Genomic DNA, 17,794 nt, shown 5'->3' with positions numbered 1-17,794 from the left:
CATCCTAAATCCTGTAAATGACCTTGCTTTCCTCTCTGGGTACGTCCTAGAAAGTTCAGAGTCAAACTGGAGGCCCCCAACTAACGAGTGACTCGGATTTTACTGGCACACCATCTTAGCCTTATTTTCTCCTTAGTTCATTTTCTTCACTTGTGATATCATACAAGCTAACTTAAGTCATTTCCAGACCAAGCCAGGATGTAAACATATTTTTAAATAATAAATAAGGAGCATGTACCACTGACTGGAAGAGGGATGAGAAGGAAAACAATCAAGTGCACCAGCTTACCCAGGCAACTTGAACACACGAAGTTCTATAAACATATCCACCGAAGTCTACTTATTAAATAGTTAATGTCACTTAAAAACAGAAATTCCTGCCTCATTTTCTGGAATATGGGGAGCCATGCTGAACTACAAATGCTAAATATCCTTCCCCTATGAAACTAGGGGTACGCAGGAAAGTCAGTACTGAAAGCTCCTAATGCAGTGTTTTTAAATGATAAGAATCAAACTTGTGGTTCCACTCACCTCCAGCAAAGTTTCCATATGGCAACTTTTGTTATTCTTTATTATAGATTTAAGCCCCATTAGCTACTGCTCTTCCTGGTGGCTGTAATCATCATAATAGCAGGAGCTACACTACTTCTCAGCTGACTTCCTCTTAATAGCTTCCAGGATGCACATCTGAGAACCATCTCAGCACATTTCACAAATATCTCATTCTTGACAACCCACTCTATTCTTTGCAGATCCTTTCAGGCTGTATGCACATGCCTGAAAGAGTTATAAATTCCAGCTCTATCCAAATTTATCTTTCCTCTTCTAAACCTTTCCACATCATCTCTTTGCTACATTCTATAAAGAATGCCTTCATCTAATACTTTCAATAATATTTGATATTGAATGACCCTATGTTTTATGAGTTCATCTCAGCAGCTAAGTGTCACTGGACTTCCGCAAAAACTACAGAATATAGTGTTTTCTACCAAGATGCATGAACTGACCACACACATCTGCAGACACAGACGTGAAGCTCTATAATACTAGAGACTGAAGGAACCTCAGAGGTCATCTAGTCCACCCCACTCAAACCCCCGTTTTGCAGACAGAAAAACAGAGGCCCTTGAGAAATATTAATTCAGGTAGCCACTCCTGTATTAATACTTGGGTGGTGTCCCATAAATTCATTGTTTAGTCAGTTATTTGAAATTTGGTACATATTTTCTCATTAAGAAACAATGTTACAACAGAACGTTAGACTCCCTACAAAATTATAATTAGGATGGGTGGTGGTGATGATAATACAACAGTGAGAATGTACTTAACATCACTGAACTGTACACTGAAAAACGGTTACGATGGTCAATTTTATGTTACATGTATTTAACACAATTTTTAAAAAATTCTTATTTAACCCATGAAGTGGATGAAACGTAATACAAGAAGGAAGAGAAGGAATGAATCCCACCATCTTGGCTGGGTCCACCTGAGGGTCCTTCCTTGAATAAACGTCTGATTAATTGCTTCTGCAACATCCACTTTCCCCTCCGTCTACCACTAAGCTCCCAAATTCTCTTAGGGAACTGGTCCTCCCCATTCTCAGTCTTAGTGGGGCTGACCCCAATCTCATCTCCAGGAGTGGCCAACCACTGGCTTCAGGCAGTCCCCTGGCCACAGTACTGGTTCATGAGCCATTTCAGGCCAATAAGATTCAAGAAGTATATGTGTGTGTGTGTGTGTATTGTGTTGTTTCAGAGGGAGGGTGGTACCTCTGAAAACAAACAAACAAAACCTTCTTTTCCTTTTTGCTGGAGCTACCATAAAAGAGCTAGCTCTTCCTCTGAACAGGGGAGTGGATGAATGGGAGACCCTGAGCCACTGTGGCCACTGCTGCCACCATGAAAAATGCCAAACCGAGGACTGAGCGAGCACACAGAACTGAGCACAGAAGATCATGCAGTACTGGAAGAACTGCAGAGAAAGGGAACAGAAGCCCTGATGAAGTCATGAACTGGAACAAGCCATACCTGAAGCTAGCCAGACGTACTCCTGAACTCTTCACTAGCATAAGCCAGTAATTCTCTACTTTGCCTTAGCCAATTGCATTGAGTTTGTTTATTTGCAACTGAAAGATTCCCAACAGACACAGTTCCAGAACAAAGTTTGAAATAAACAAAGTGTGTTCCTCATTCACTTCCCTTTCTGAAACCATCTCCCACCAGCCACTGTTTTTCTCTCCAGGTACCCAGTGCCCTCCTTCTGTCCCAAGGTCTCCATTCTGATATCCAACCCAGGCCTGCACTAACTCCCAAAGTGCTTCAGGCCCCAATATTACCTTCCTCTTTCCTCTTATTTTTTCTATTCGCACCCCCATTCAAATTCACAAAACAAAAATAAAGAAAAAATACATAAATTACTATTAGTATCTTATCAATGAGACTAATGGGGGATTCAAAGTTTGGCCTTGGCTACCTCAAACTGTACAGGTCAACACGTATGCATGGGTGGGAGGGTCGCTGTTCGAAGCAAGTTTTGTGTACAGTCCTGGGGCAGAGGCAGAATGACATCTGTTTCCCAGTGTAACCCTACAGTGAGATGCAGGCTGAAAGCACAGAAGCTGGCTTTACAAGGGGACATGTGATATGCAGGGCACAGCAAGTGCCATTCGAGGGCCCAGGGTTCAGAGTGTGACCCAGAGTTGAGGAAGTCTGGAACACAACTTGTCCAGAGAGGCTGAAGAGTATAGTGCTGTTAGTCACCTTTGAGATTTTGCCTGAGAAGCAGCATCTTAGTAAGAAGGAAGCAGTGTCCTCACAGATGAAGCAGAGCAACTGCAGCGGGAATAACCTCCTTCAAAGGCTTGTGGCAGCCGAGCTCAACGAGGGACAGAGTTGTGATCACCCCCTCAACTCAGAGATAATGGGCAGGCTATTAGGAGGCAAGGCGTTGCAGTCCTCTGTCTACAGCTAGGAGAAGTGAACAAGCAAAATGGGACATTATCAATGTCTCTACATCAAGACTTCCTTTCCAAGCTGCTTCTCCTTCCTCTTGCGCCACGTGATTAGTTAGTGACAATGACCACATAGACCCACAGGCTGGTGGGGCACGGGGTCCTTCTGGTTACACAAAGGAGAATTTAATAGGGAACGGTCAAAACAGAATGTCAGGGAGTGCCAGAGAAGGAGACCTGCTGCCGTATCACAGAACTTCATGGAGGAGAAGGTTCTAGAAGGGTTTAACAGATGGAAAGATCAGCATCAAGTGAAAATGGTGAGACCTTCTTCAAGGAGAAGGAATGGCATGACTGAGGGGGTGAGGGAAGAGAGCGGGAGTTGAGTCTGCGTCTGGGCAGGTGTGCTTGTAGCAGGGGCAGGTCGGCGGGGAAAGTAAGGGGAGAACACAGGTGTGAAAGGACAAACAGACCCAGGGAGACTGGGGTCTCTGTTGGGAACCGTCTGCCTTGTTGAGGTGGGCTTGGGGACAAGAGTGAAATGAGCTTACCTGCAGGCAGTAAGTCAAACCACGATCACAGATGAATGACGAGAGCCCCTTAAGACTCCCAGGAACGTTCACAGTTTTAAAATAGGCTGCTCCTTAACCCAAATCATCTAGAAACTGTTCGGATTTCAGACAGTGGAGGAAGAAGAAAACAGGTGTTCTGGGGCAGGGCCCCAACCTATTCCCATCCACCTCTCCACACCCAGCCTGGGGGTCGGCTGGGCATCCACAGTGCCTCCTGGTTCTGCTCAGCTGCAGTCCCCATGGCACCGTGACGTGCTCCAGGGCCGGTTTCCTGCTATTGTTGTTGTGGCTTCAAACAAGGTCACAGCTGTGTTTGGGGGCCTGGACAATGGTGGACATTTTTAGTGTATTTTGAAGTAGGATATATTTAAGTTTTGCCTGGTCTGCACTTTTTAAATAACCTGCCACATTCATTTTTAAAATGACAGCAGGGCTTCCCTGGTGGCGCAGTGGTTAAGAATCCGCTTGCCAATGCAGGGGACATGGGTTCAAGCCCTCGTCCGGGAAGATGCCACATGCCACGGAGCAACTAAGCCTGTGCACAACTACTGAAGCCCGCACGCCTAGAGCCCATGCTCCGCAACAAAGAGAAGCCTCCGTGATGAGAAGCCCATGCACCGCAATGAGGAGCAGCCCCTGCTCGCCGCAACTAGAGAAAACCTGCGTGCAGCAATGAAGACCCAACACAGCCAATAAATAAATAAATAAAATAAATTTATAAAAAAATAAAGTAAAACAAAATAAAAATGACATCAGCGAATGGACTTAATGCCACTGAATTATGCATTTAAAAATGGTTACATTGGTAAAGTTTGTTACATGTATTTTTCCACAATAAAAATATAAACATAATTTTTTTTAAAAAAACACCAGTATCCTTCCTTTTTTTTAACAATTAACACTTTTTACGCTTCCTATGTAACAGAACTATTAAACAAAATACTTGCAAATATGAAATTTGCATTTTACCAGGTGAATTTAAAGCCTGAGCATCTCTACTAATGTATAAGAAACAGTAATAATAATACCCATGGTACACATTATTCTTACAATGTAGATTTGACAGTTTTTTAAAAGATACTATTTTGTTTAATTTTCATTTTACATGATCAAAAGAAATATTCACAGTAAAGTAACTGAATAAGACACCCAAATGAAAAACAGAGCCTTCCCTAATCAGAAGGTCTTCCTACAACCACCAAAGGAATAAAAAAAAAAAAAAATCCCCCAAAAGAAATCACCCCTCAAGCTTTCTGAAATTAGCAGAGAATGTTTGCAGCTGACCTATTTCTCTCTCACAGGACTATGTTGATAATTGACTTTTGTCCCCCAGGGAAGTGCTCAAATATAATTGAGCAGCACCTGCCACATAGAAAGTACAGTTTTATACACCCAATAATTCTCATAAATATTGTACTTAGCTTGGGACTCAAGCACTCTGCTTTCTCCTTAACTGTATCTCTCAAGGAAGAAATATAATTACCAAAGCTGAGTTATTACAAACATCTAGATAAAAGAAGTATTTTGAATTGTAAGTACCCAAGACATTTCTATCACTAAAAATTATTGAAAATGATGGCATTGATCACTTTTCTTTAATCCTGACATTTTTCTTTAATCCCATCGATCTCATCCTATTACATAAATCCCTTCTATAGATGAGAGTCACTCAGTTTTGTTCAGTCTCGATGACAAGGAGGCCAAGGTCAGGGATTTGATTTCCATGCAGGTCAAATAGTTTTACCCCTCCCCCACAAATTCAGCTTTATGACCTGACACTGCAATTCCAAAATAAATACAAACACGATCCACCCAATTCAACACCATGACTTGAAGTGCTTTCTGGATCTAGGCTTAAGGAAAGGCAAGTCTCTTTCCACAGGCAGGCCAACATTTGCGTTTAGACCAGGGGCTACGACTGGAAACCTTCAGACTGGTGTAGAGAATATGCTAATGAAATAATCCAAAACCAGTCACAAAAGATCACATATTATTGTATGGTTCCAGTTACGTGAATGTAATTTGGAATGAAACATCAAGAACAGGCAAATCTATAGACACAGTAGATCAGTGGTTGCATAGGGCTGGGGGTGGGAAGGAGGTTGGGGAATGACAGCTAATGGTTACAAGGTTTTTTTGGGAGGGTGATGAAAATGTTCGAAAATTAGATTATGGTGATAACAGAATACAGCCTCTGAATTCCTGAAAGAATGACTTCCTCATTTCTGTTCCACTCACACACACAAAGAGGCCAAATTAGAAAGGTGTGACCATAACGCACTCCAACCTCAACAGTGAGGATTTTATCCACTTGTTTGATTTGGAAACATAATCAGCCTTTGAGCTGTTACCCTAGCACTAGGCCATGGAGAAGGAAGTGGGCCAGGATGATAAATTCATCTACGTGAGTTATTATGCATTTCCATTACTGTTGGTCTTTTCTGCATTAAAAAAGAAATTGAAAAAAAGATTTTTCCTAAGGAGTTAAAAAATAATATCATAACATTCAGACACAGTGAGCACTACAAAAGTTTACCATTTCTAGTGATTCTCACAACCTGAAAAAAATGCTGATTCTTTTCAAGTTTGTTTACAAAATATTTCCTCTCAAAACAAAGACTTCTGCTCCAGCAATTTAAATTGCAGCCCTGGAGAAAGATACCTCCACCAACAGAAAAGAACATAAAATGAGAAATAAAATAGGCACACTTTTTCATCCAATGATGACAGTGAAAATGATCAGAAAGATTCAGATGTCCCTCAAGTTTTATGGCCCCATCTAAATTATACTTTCAGTAAATAAAGCTGAATGTCATCCCTTCGAATTCAAGTAATTACCTCTGCTCTGTCTATGGGTGTAATAAGAAAGGATAGAGTAAAGAAAGTAGGAAAGTTTACAGAGCGGCATGTTTTTCTAGTTAAAATGAAAACCATCTTCAAGGAATTTCAAAGCACCATCTATATTCAAGCCAGGTGTTGGTAATTCATCAGCCTTCTCACTTTCTGAACGCCCGCTAAGGAAGCACACAGCTTGTCATTTTTGTTACTTGAAAGCAATAAAACTATTCCCTTAAAATTGAATCTATAATTTAGCCTCTTCATTAGTTCAGGCTTCTAGTTCTCACCCTACCCGCCTCGCTGACCCCATTCACATGGTTGAATCCATGTAAAATGCCTGATGTGTCGCTCTGTAGTCAAGTTCATAACTTACACTCTTCTAGAACAAAGAGTGCGTGTTCTACCTCTATGTTCTCCTGGCTCAGTTAGAATGAGGACATGTAACTGTGTGAAGGCAGGACCATACTGGCTGCTTAAATCGGAGTGGGGTTTTATGGGGGTTCTTTACACATAACAGCCTAGCTCTTCTTAAGACTTATCAATTTGGTGGATTCTAATCTGGAGAGGTATTATCAAGAGAATGTGTCATTGGGGACGGTAAGGAAGTGCTCTGCACGGCCCACAGGGGAAATACTGGTGCAACAGCCTGGACTCAAAGGAAGTGAACACCATCCAGGGGCTCTGCCTATACCAGGCAGGGGCTCAGATGGTCCTTCTCACACACACACACACTCCGGCTGCAAAGGGCAAGCAAGCAGAGAGGGTGGCGCTGCTCTAGGAAGCACTCCTCTCCAAAGCATTGCAGAGGCCAAACATGGAATGCGGCCTGCACACTCCACTCCCCACAAGTCTGTGGACATTTCCTGGGGTCTTCAGTGAACCTGAGTGAGGTGCAAGCCCACTCACCCTGGTTAGGGCTTATGCTTTCTTCTGAATCTGAGCTGCAGAAATGAGACCAAGAAAGGGCCAGACTCAGGGGACAACGATGAGCTTTGACAACGCCACAACCTCAGCCAGAAAAGATGGGTTAGAACTCGATCTGCTGAGCCCAGCTAACCCCACTGAGTTAGTAGGCTCATCAGGAGTGAAGAGACTCGTTTCTACAACTAGCTACTAACTGTAGTTTGTAGACAAAACTACATTCTCTTCCACTCTGCCCTTGCTTTTTCCCTTGATGAAGAAATAGTCCCTGATCCTTGGTAACAACATTGTCTGGGTCAGCACGTGGAATAATTACAGGGAGAGGGCCACAGGAAAGCCAAGGTCATTTTCAGCTTCATTTTCACGCGGCGTCCTATAATTTTCTAGAAGGATTAAAATTTGAATCAGAATTTATGTAAGCTTCAATAAAATCTGATCAACCTAAACTGAAGGATACATAGTTCTTTATTCTATAAAAAATGAGATTTCGGGAACTCTGCACGCCACGAACAGAAACTCGGAGAAAAGCAAAAACGACTGCTTAACGGGTTAGCTGCCTAGTAATTAGATTTCTCAATCCGAAAGAAGCTTCATAAATTCAGTTCCATTTATTCAAGCCCAAGAGCCAGAACGAAGCACAGTTTGCCACAGAGGCAGAGTTCTGTTTTGTTCTATCAGATCTCAATTTGGGAAGATGCATTCTGGATAGAATTCACAAAGGAAATAGGTGTAAACTTTTCCTTAAGGTTCACTGTCACTGGATTATATCATTTAGCAAGGACACTCGACTTACAGAGCAAGTAAAAGCTTCCAATTTTGCTGATGAAAACGATTCATTATTATCTTCCAGGCAGCTAAAATATAATAATAGTTGTGCCAGTCCTGGCCTGTTTTCCTCAGATTCATCCTCTCCGTTTTCTGCTCTGCTTTCTGTCTCAGGGGGCCCATGGCCTGCAGGTTGTTTCCCAGACTCCCATGTCAGCTGGTGTCCAGGTCAGCCAGTGGGAGACAAGGCAGGGGTGGGGAGCACAAGAAAGGAGAAGCCAGAGTATTTCTCCCCATTTTCTCCACCTCAAGTGGCTTCTCTGACAGAGGCTGCATCTCCTCTGTGTCTCTTGCTCCTACAAACAGCACCCCACTGGTTCCAGCATCTACCAGGTGATTTTGGCCCCTGGGTTCTAGTTACAGTCTCCTCCCCTTGTCCTTGTACCTAGAGGTGATAGCAGCTTCCCGCTGTTGCTAACCTCAGGTTTAGCTTTTAAGCCCTCCCCTCACCTGTTTAATCATGTCTCTATAATTCAAGTCCCTCAGCTGTAAAAACTCAAGTAATTTCATCTTCTGGTTAGACTGGTTAATACAATGACTAGTACGTTAGTAAGTAAACAAACAAACAAACCTCCATGAACCGTGAACCATGCAAACAAAAATTCCATCCCATGATAAAACTGGGAAAAAACTACAGTCTGCAGATTCTTCAGTGGTTGCTTTGCTCTTCACAGTAACCATCTAAACTAGGAATATTTCTAGGCTCTAAGAGGAGTAAGTCCTTGTGTGTTTGTGTGCCTGTCGTGATTATTCAGGGATGAAGTGTGTTGTGGTGGAAAAACTGCAGGATCTGAGTGGGGGTCTCCTGTCTCTGTTCTGCCACTATCTACTGGTGTGACCTTGGTAAGGGCTTTATGTCCTTGGGTCTGTGTTTCATTCATCTAAAAATGGGGAATCAAAGTACTTTCCCTCCACAATCTCTTCCAGTTCTATAATTCTGTGATTCTAAGCTTATGGATAAATTTTGCATATATGCATGACTCCAAGTGTATGATTATTCTTAGAGCTGTGCACAAAGCATATACCTTCTGTTGATGAATCTGCATTTCATCAGAGAAATGTGTCTATAACCAGTGCTCAAATTAGAACCCAAAGAATATTTCTGCCAACTTGTTTTATTATAGTATCAACTTAGTACCTGAATGTGTTTTAGATCTCTACCTACAGTGTGGGTTCATTGAATTATTGTAATGATCATCTGATTAGCATAATCTGAAAAAAAACAGAAGGAACCTTGCTTTAAGGTAGATGGTTCCAAAGATGGCTGCAACAATATCTTCCATTCTATGTGCTCCTTTGTAAGGTGACCTTGACACACCCCATCAAAAGATAGAGTCTATTTCCATCAAAAGATAGAGTCTATTTCCCCTCCCTTTGAAACTGGGCTATCCCTTTGATTTGTTTTGACTTAGAGATTGCAACAGACGTGATGTCATATAGCTTTTGATACCAGGTCTTATAAAGTCTACAGCTTCAGCCTTTGCTTCTTGGGATGGTCCTGCTTGGTACCTAGCCACCATGTTGGGAAGAAGCTCAGGCAACCATGCTGAGAGGCCCAGGTAGAGGAAAAGTGAGCCCTCTGCCAAAATCTCTACTTGAGTTCTCAGCCAGCAGCCAGCACCAACCACCAACCACACGTGTGAGGCTGTCTTAGACATTTCAGCCTTCCCAGTACCCAGGTAACATCACACAAAGAAGAACTGTGTCTGCTCAGTACACAGACATTTTTTTAAATGTTGTTGCTTTAAGTCACTAAATTTGAGGGAGGTTTGTTAGGAGGCAATTTCTCCAGATTAAACAAAGAGTTTAATATTGGAGCAGAACCTCATGTCTAAAATACATCAAGCTAGTCCTCCATTCTTCCACTCCTTCATTCAATCAAATAAGTATTTACTGAACATCTATTATGCTAAGTGCTGAGGGCAAAAAGGAGACCAAATACAGACATGTCCCTGCCCTAGTGGAACTTGTTATCTGGATAGGGAGACAGACATTAACAAAAAAATCTAATTACATGTTAAATAATGAAATGTTAAATAAATAGTGATGGTACTATTGAGAACTGGTACAATGCACTCTGGGGTGAGGTAAGTGGCTAAGGAACTAACCTTAACAGGGAGGTTAGAAGAAGAAGTGAAGACTAAACTTAGGTCTCAAGGAAGATTAAAAAATCAGCTAGGCAGAGGGGAGAACAAGAGCCCTCCACACAGACACTCAGCATGTGCAAAGGGCCTATGGCAGGAGGGAGGGTGGTGTGTTCAAGATCTGTGTCCAGAGCTTAGAGATCATGGCTTAAGATGAGGCTGGAAGCTGGTAGGAGCCAGGTCTTGTAAGACTCTGCAGTTCTCATAAAGGCAGACTTAACAAGGAGAGGTCAACAAACTGATCTCACTCTGATCAGATTTTCCTTCGAAAGCCAGTGGGGAGTAAGGTGGGAGTAACCCCAGTGAGAGTAACCTGTAGCATTCTACCACACAACCTGTATGCACAGTGCCACCCATGGGTATTTCATATACTCAGCACACATGGGCATTCTGCAGACACCCTAATTCCTTGCTCCGTTTCACCGTATTATTTGTATACATCTATGTCTCCATAACTAGATCATAAAATCCTTTGGGTACAGAAGCTGTGTCTCATTCTTCTTTTCATTCCTATTCCACAGTATCTAGTGCAGTGCTAGGCACATGGCAAATATTTAATGTGTTTCCTAAAAATTTAAAACATGAATAAACAGTCTATTCATAAACAGCCTGTCAAAAGTAATCTCCTGAGACAAAATTCTACAGCCTTACTTGGAAAGCCATTCCAATGATATCAACACTCTTCAGAAAGTCCTGCTGTAAAAGCATCATTCCTTTCTAATTGTAGCCAATTCTTGAGTTTCGTCCTCAGTGAAGACTGACAACAGCCCATCACATTTCCAAAGAACGTCTTTGTGTACTTTTTTTTTTTTTTTGGCTGCACCGCACAGCATATGGGATCATAGTTCCCCAACCAAGGATCAACCTGAGCCCCCTGAAGGGGAGGCTCAGAGTCTTAACTACTGGACCGCCAGGGAAGTCCCATCTTTGTGTACATTTTGAAGATCATTACTGGGTCACCCCTAGCTCTCTCTCCTTTCAGTGGCAAAATACTTAATCTTCTCACTTTTCCTCAAAGAAATAATTTAGCTGCTCCCTGGATTCATTCCAAAACCTCCATCCCTCCTAAATTGTGGAGGGCAGCAATCTAGGAGACCAGGAAACAAGGTCAAAGATGCCAGAGGGACTTTGTGAGCAGTCCTCAGGGGAGAGGCAGGCTCTCTGTCTCAGTCTGTTCATTTTTAGGCCAACTCACATGTGTACATGTGTATGTGTGTGCACACATATTCATCTGTGCATATACACACATGAACACTGAAATTTTTTTACCAGCTCAGAGAATAAACACTGTTCTATTTGATGAGTTTGCCAGCTGTCCTCTGTTCTTTACCACCAGCCCAGATTTACCCATCTGATTCAACACAATCTTTTTTTTTTTTAGTAAGTGAAATCTTCCCCCTCCCATCTCTGTAAATGATATAGCAGAGAAATGAGCAGCACTGTTTTTATTGGTATCCTCACTATCTTCATCATGTGCAAAGGCATCACAGAGATTGTGAAATACATCAAGAATTTGAAAACAGTAAACCACTGGTCACTCTACAAATAATGAGTCTCTAGTAACATAAACAGCTGTTGTGCTTTTTAAAAAAATACTTTTTTGGCATTTGGGTGAAAACTGTTCAATTTAATTTCAAAATACACTGTTAAAGTTACATTTGGAATCATTTTTCATCTCTTGTCAAATAAATAAAAATCCCTCAGTTATTTTATTGTAGCCATTATAAAAGTTTATATTATGCCATTTAAACAAGATCATATATAGGATGCTTACCGAACTGTAAGTGCTCACAAAAACTATGTATTATTTTTGTGCAGAAAAGTTAGTTAAGATTGTGTATATAATACAATCACAGCTAGCTTCTGAATTTAAATTAGGCCATCTTATTACACCAACAAATCCTAGCCTATTTTCAGAAAGACTTATGAAATATATTTGTTCCAAAAATCTGCAATGGTTTAAATTACTCTCGAAATTATTTAGCATGAATACTTTCTACATTTTTAAGCCAACACATACCAGCACACTTAAGAACTTATACATGCATTATCTCACTTTTTCATTTAAATTGAAGAAAGAATAAGAATATTACAAAGGATATTGACGGCTCTGTGCTTGGAAGAATAAAACATTAGTGAAGTGATGGTGTAGCTGAACTCAAAAGTTTTAGTCAAACAGCTCATGGAATACACTGCTGTATAATTAATATTTCTAAGAAGTTGCAATAATAAAACACTACCAAAAATAGGCGCCTACAAAATAACATAAACAAGATCTCAGTCACCTAACTCAATTTTTGTAAAAGATGAAGAATGTCTTTGCTTTATTAAATACATAAATAATCTAAACACTGCAAAAAGGATAGAATATACTTTCGAATGAATTCAGAATCCAAAATATATTTATTTTTTAAATGTACATGCTTAGTACTCACTGAATTAAAGAGTCGTAGGAATAATTTCTATTTCTGCAGAAAATGAATGCCTATGTAATCAATATTATGTAAATATGCTCTATGGACTTTTTAGGAGAGGTCTGAGTCCAATTCTGAGTCTAATACCCAATTCGTCATGGATAATCTGTTTAAATTGATAACAATCACTACAGAAACACAGTGCAGCTGCCATCATAGGTTAAAAACACAATGATCTGAGTGACCCAGAGGGAAAAAAACTTCCCAATGTCACTCCAGCAGCCCACAGCAGAGCCTTGGGATAAAAACGTCGTGGTGCAATGACCAAAGTCCTCCCAGGGTACCCCGAACTCACACACCTCGACAGTTTCTGTTCCAAAGAGAGATCAAGGTGATTCCCTTTTGCATGATCTCTCTAGCACCCAGCAGCCATGTAGGGGTGGTTTCTTTGCAGCAAATTAAGGAGCAATTTCCTGTGTCAAGGTAAAAGGCACCTCAGCATTCAGCTGAACCGGCGATTTTTAGCACTGTCAACAGGCACTAGAACCACGCAGAAGAAAACCCCTAAGAAAACAAACACTAAGTGTAGCACCACCGAGACCCCCGAAACTGAGGGCCGGCCTTCGCTTATTTCGATTTAAACCAGATCCGCTGTCTTTCCCTAACTGAGCGAACCAAATAGGTCCCAAAGCGAGACCAAACTTTCTGTTCCAAATGTCTTTCATTTGACCAGAGCTCGGAGATGACAAAGGAGAGTATTCAAAATAGGGCAAAACAGAAGAGCCCTCTAACTCTCAGCCGAATCACAGCAGTTGTCCGGCCCCAGGGGCTCTGATCGCTCAAAGTCCAGTCACACGACTAAGACGCTTCCTCACGCATCGAAGGTGCAAAAAGAAGTAACTTCCAGTCTTAAATTCAACGTCCCTGACCTAAACTAGGTCCCCGCCGGCTTGTGTCCACACCCACAAACTAACTTCCCAGGACCCGAAGACTTGGGAACCCGGGACAGAGAGTGAAGGACCAACCGGAGCTCCAGCCCGCGGCCGAAAAGCGACGCGCTGAGACATTACCAGCCGCTCCGGCACGTGGGGGCCGCGCGCTCGGCTTACTGCCCAACCTGCTCCCCTGCGCCCGCCTCCTACCTGTCTGAGGATGAAGCTGGTCGAAGTGGTGCTGCCATCGGATCTTTTCAACCTGCTCCTCCGGGTCGTGGTGCCTCGGGCCACCTGGACTCGACACACGGAGCCAGAAAGAACCCGGTGAGGACGGCAGTGTGGAACCGGGCGACCACCCCTGGCTAGAGTCCGCCTCCGGACACCAGATCCCCGGGGTCCCCCAGAGCCCGCACCCAAGTCTCCTCCGCGGTCCCCAGATACAGCCTCCACCCCACCCACCCACTCAAGCCTCGACGGCTGAAAAGGCGCCCGAGAAGAGCAGCCCGCGAGCACCCACCACATCCATTAACAAAGACTCTCAGGGTGCGGGGTCCGAGTCCCCGGCATGGGCTGGGGAAGGCTGCGGGCTCCGGAGCGGGAGCGCAGAGACCCTGACGAGGTGAGAAGGAGGAGGAAGAGAAGGAGGAGAAAGAGGAGGGGCGGAGGAGGAAGGGACGCGGGGGGAGGGGCGAGGGAGCGGGGCCTCAGACTCCCAGGACTGGGGGCCACGCGCGCCGGGCGCGAAGGCGGGGCGCTCTAGGGCGGCCGAGGACGGGGGAGGAGGAGGGGGAGGAGGGGGCGGTACCTGCGAGGTGGGCGAGTGCGGCCCGTCCGCGGTCCCGTTCTTGGCGTAGGAGGAGGACATGGTTCACAGCCGCATGGCGGGCCCGGGCGCTGTGGGCGGAGGGCGGTGAGGCCCCCGGACGTTCGGAAGCGGGAGGTAGGGGAGGGCGGCAGGACTTCCCCACCCGCTCCCAGGACCGCGCCGGCTCCCGGGCTGCCTGCCCGCCCTTCCGAGAGCGCAACACCTTAAAGCGACCGAGACGCTTCCCCCGCGCCCACAGCGGGGTCCCGGGCAGCGGACCCCGCAGGCGCAGGTCCTGCGGAGGGGGCTTCTCGGAATCTCGCCTACCGGAGCCGATCGGGAGAAGCGCTCTCCAACCTAGCGAGCGCCTTACATCAGAGCTTTCCAGAGGAGAAAGGGAGGGGGGGAATCTGGGATGGGGGTGGGAGGATTAAAATAGTCTGCACAGTTTAGAATGAGACAAAGGTAGCACGGTTCATGAATCAGGACTTTGGGAGGGACGCTGGTGCAGTGTGGCAGTGAGTGGGAAGAGCTGACCCGGGTGTGTGTGTGTGTGTGCGCGCGCGAGTGTGTGTGTGTTTGCTGCACTGGAATTTTAAAAGGGCAAGCAAGAGTCGAACCGTTCTTCCGCGACTTCACTCATCTGCCCACGGTGGTAAGGCATGGGGTTTTGTGGTTTGGTTTTTGTCGGTGTTTTTGTATTGTTTTGTGAACTCTAGCTTCAGAACCCCAAGCCATACACATCCAGGCAGCCGCGGGAGACTATGACAACCTGAGTCTGACGGGGATGCAGCCCCGCAGGAGACCAGCATACCCCAAGGAGTTTTGAAGGTCATGTTAGACCTGCTAAAAAGCAAGAGTTGGCCACGTGCCTCCCACTTCTACGCGGACATCTGTTTTCAAGGGAGGAAACTCATCTTTGAAATCATACACAATCTTTGCCGTTGTTGCAACCCTTGGTTTCCTCCTGCAAAAACATACTAGAGATTAATTTGAGATCAAATTAAAAGCGAATTGTGGAGAAGAGGAATTTGAAGTAATAAGAAGAGGGAAGAAAAACATATGTGAATTCAAAAATAAAGAGACCCCGTTTAATTACAGTAACTGCAAGAGAAATCCATCAATAAAATTTGCATAGTATCTCAAACTGCTAAATCAGCCCATGTCACTTTGGGTTCTAGTATTTTTTTTAGGGAAACTGCCATGTTTGTTTTAACAATTGGTTGGCCTTATTGAGGTCCTGATTATGTTTTACCATCCACCAGACACTTTCTTTACATTCCCACCCCCTTCACTTAATCCAGACCTTCAATTTTTTGTAACAGCCTAATAACTAGTCTCCTTGCCTCCTGGCTCCCTGCTGGACACACATACACACACACACACACACACACACACACACACACACTCCATTCTATCTACACACTACAAGCAAAGCCACTTTCCTAAAATCTCTTTGCCCAAGCCACTCTTCTCTAAAAAGCACTCATTGCTTTCAGCAGCCCACAAGACAGGGTCCAAACTCCATGGTCCAACAATCAAGCCCCTGCTTTTCTGGTCGCCACCTCATTTCTCCAACTTGATCTCTAAACAGACCTTCCGGCAAGTAGACAGGTCTATACTCAGACATACCAAATACAATCCCACTTCAGCACCTCTGCCTTGGAATGTATCCTTCCCCCAACCCACACTGGGCTGAATGCTACCCTTCTTCCCAGCCTAGCTCAGCACACTCTCCCTCCACAGAAATCTCCCCTGACCATTCCAGGTCTGGGTAGTTTCTTGTGCCCCTGAAAAACTGGAGCATTTATTCTCTGGGCACTTAGTGCAGACTGCCTTGGTTTACTTGTTCTCTTTTTGTGTAAGTCTAATTTCTAAAATAGATTTTTAGCTTTTTATCTTCCACTCTTATACCTCACATATAGTAGATATTTCATAAAGTATATGGGTAATGGTGTGTCTGCCAATGCATAACTCCTGCTTTAGTTACTGTCAACTCAATCCATTTTTAGTTCTCAGCCATTTTCCTAGTTGATACTTACTCAATACTTACAGAATGAATTACTATGTGGGCACTGGGATTTGAGTTTTCTGGTGTTCCACTGCCCACAGTCTTACTACTTTGAGTTATCAAAAAAGAATCTACAGCAGCATGACAGTGAGGGGTTCTCTGTACCTACCTTACAGCAGAAATGGTGAAAATAGTTTCTAAAAAATTCTTTAATCTCTGGAAATGGTCCTGAGGGTATGCAGCCAATGAAGAAACCTTTATTCAAGAAAATTTACTAAAACTCAGTAAGAAAAGTGAGCCTGTGGTATTTGAACTAAGACCTGCTTTCCCCTCCACCACCACCTCCATCCAGTTCAGCAAGAGGGAAACTTACTGTACACTGGTACAGCTGAGAAAACAGGGCTCCCTCTCCCCTCAGCTCCCAGATGGAGGGTTATTTTCCTGAGAGGGACAGGTCATGGGGCATTTATCATCCTGCAGCAGCCACCTGTTGCTAAGGCTAAGTTCCCATCAAATATAGCAGAGAGGTGGGGGCTCCCTTCTTTAGCCCAGCCCTCACTCGTGGGATGGGGGCTCTACCTTGGACACAGCGCCACTGAGAATATTGGGGCCCTGATCACTCATGGAGAGACAAGCCAGAAGACCGGCCTACTGCCCCTCCCTACCAAGCACTCAGCTCCTAAAGTGAGGGTGTCACTCAGAGAGATACACCATTGTCCCCGCCCCCAGAACCAGAGCTGAAAGAATGAAGTTGGACCCCTACCTCACACCACGTACAAAAATTAACTCAAAATGGACCAAAGACCTAAATGAGAAAGTTTTACATAAAAATGGGAAACTATTAGAAGAAAGCATAAGGGTAAATCTTCATGACCTTGGGTTTTGTAATGGATTCTTAGATATGACACCAAGAGCACAAGCAACAAAAGAAAAAAAAGTAAACTGGGCTTCAAAATTTTAAATGTTTGAACTTCAAAGGGCAATATCAAGAAAGTGAAAAGACAACAGGATGGGAGAAAATATTTGCAAATCATATTCAATATATGTAATAAGGGACTTGTATCTAATATATATATATATATATACACACACACACACATATATATTACAACTCAGTAATAAAAAGACAAATAACCCAATTTTGAAATAGGTGAAGAATCTAAATAGATATTTCTCCAAAGAAGATATACAAATGGCCAAGAAGCACATGAAAAGATGCTTGACATTTTTAGTCTTCAGGGGAATGCAAATCAAAACCATGAGGACATCTCCCTGGCAGTCCAGTGGTTAAGACTCCGATGTTCCGGGACTTCGTGGTGGCGCAGTGGTTAAGAATCCGCCCACCAAGGCAGGAGACACGGGTTCGAGCCCTGGTC

At 43.8% G+C, this 17,794-nt stretch overlaps 1 protein-coding gene across 2 annotated transcripts in view; it reads right to left on the bottom strand.

Moving 5' to 3' along the window:
• The window catches only part of CACNB4 (calcium voltage-gated channel auxiliary subunit beta 4), a 275,561-nt gene extending 261,069 nt beyond the window's left edge, over positions 1–14,492 (bottom strand). Inside the window, exons 1-2 of one of the 2 annotated variants that reach the window (XM_032638265.1) lie at positions 14,408–14,492; positions 13,810–13,893 (exon numbers count right to left, since the gene is read on the bottom strand). In XM_032638265.1, the coding sequence (XP_032494156.1) occupies positions 13,810–13,893; positions 14,408–14,467 (144 nt within the window). In that variant the 5' untranslated portion in view covers positions 14,468–14,492. Of the gene's footprint in view, positions 1–13,809; positions 13,894–14,119; positions 14,220–14,407 lie in introns of those variants that run through there. The other variant, XM_032638266.1, reaches the window with a different exon arrangement.
• Positions 14,493–17,794: the final 3,302 nt, after the last annotated feature.

The sequence above is a fragment of the Phocoena sinus genome, chromosome 7 (assembly GCF_008692025.1).
Source record: "Phocoena sinus isolate mPhoSin1 chromosome 7, mPhoSin1.pri, whole genome shotgun sequence".
Classification (NCBI taxonomy): Eukaryota; Metazoa; Chordata; class Mammalia; order Artiodactyla; family Phocoenidae; genus Phocoena; species Phocoena sinus.
This window is presented reverse-complemented; position numbering and strand designations above follow the sequence as displayed.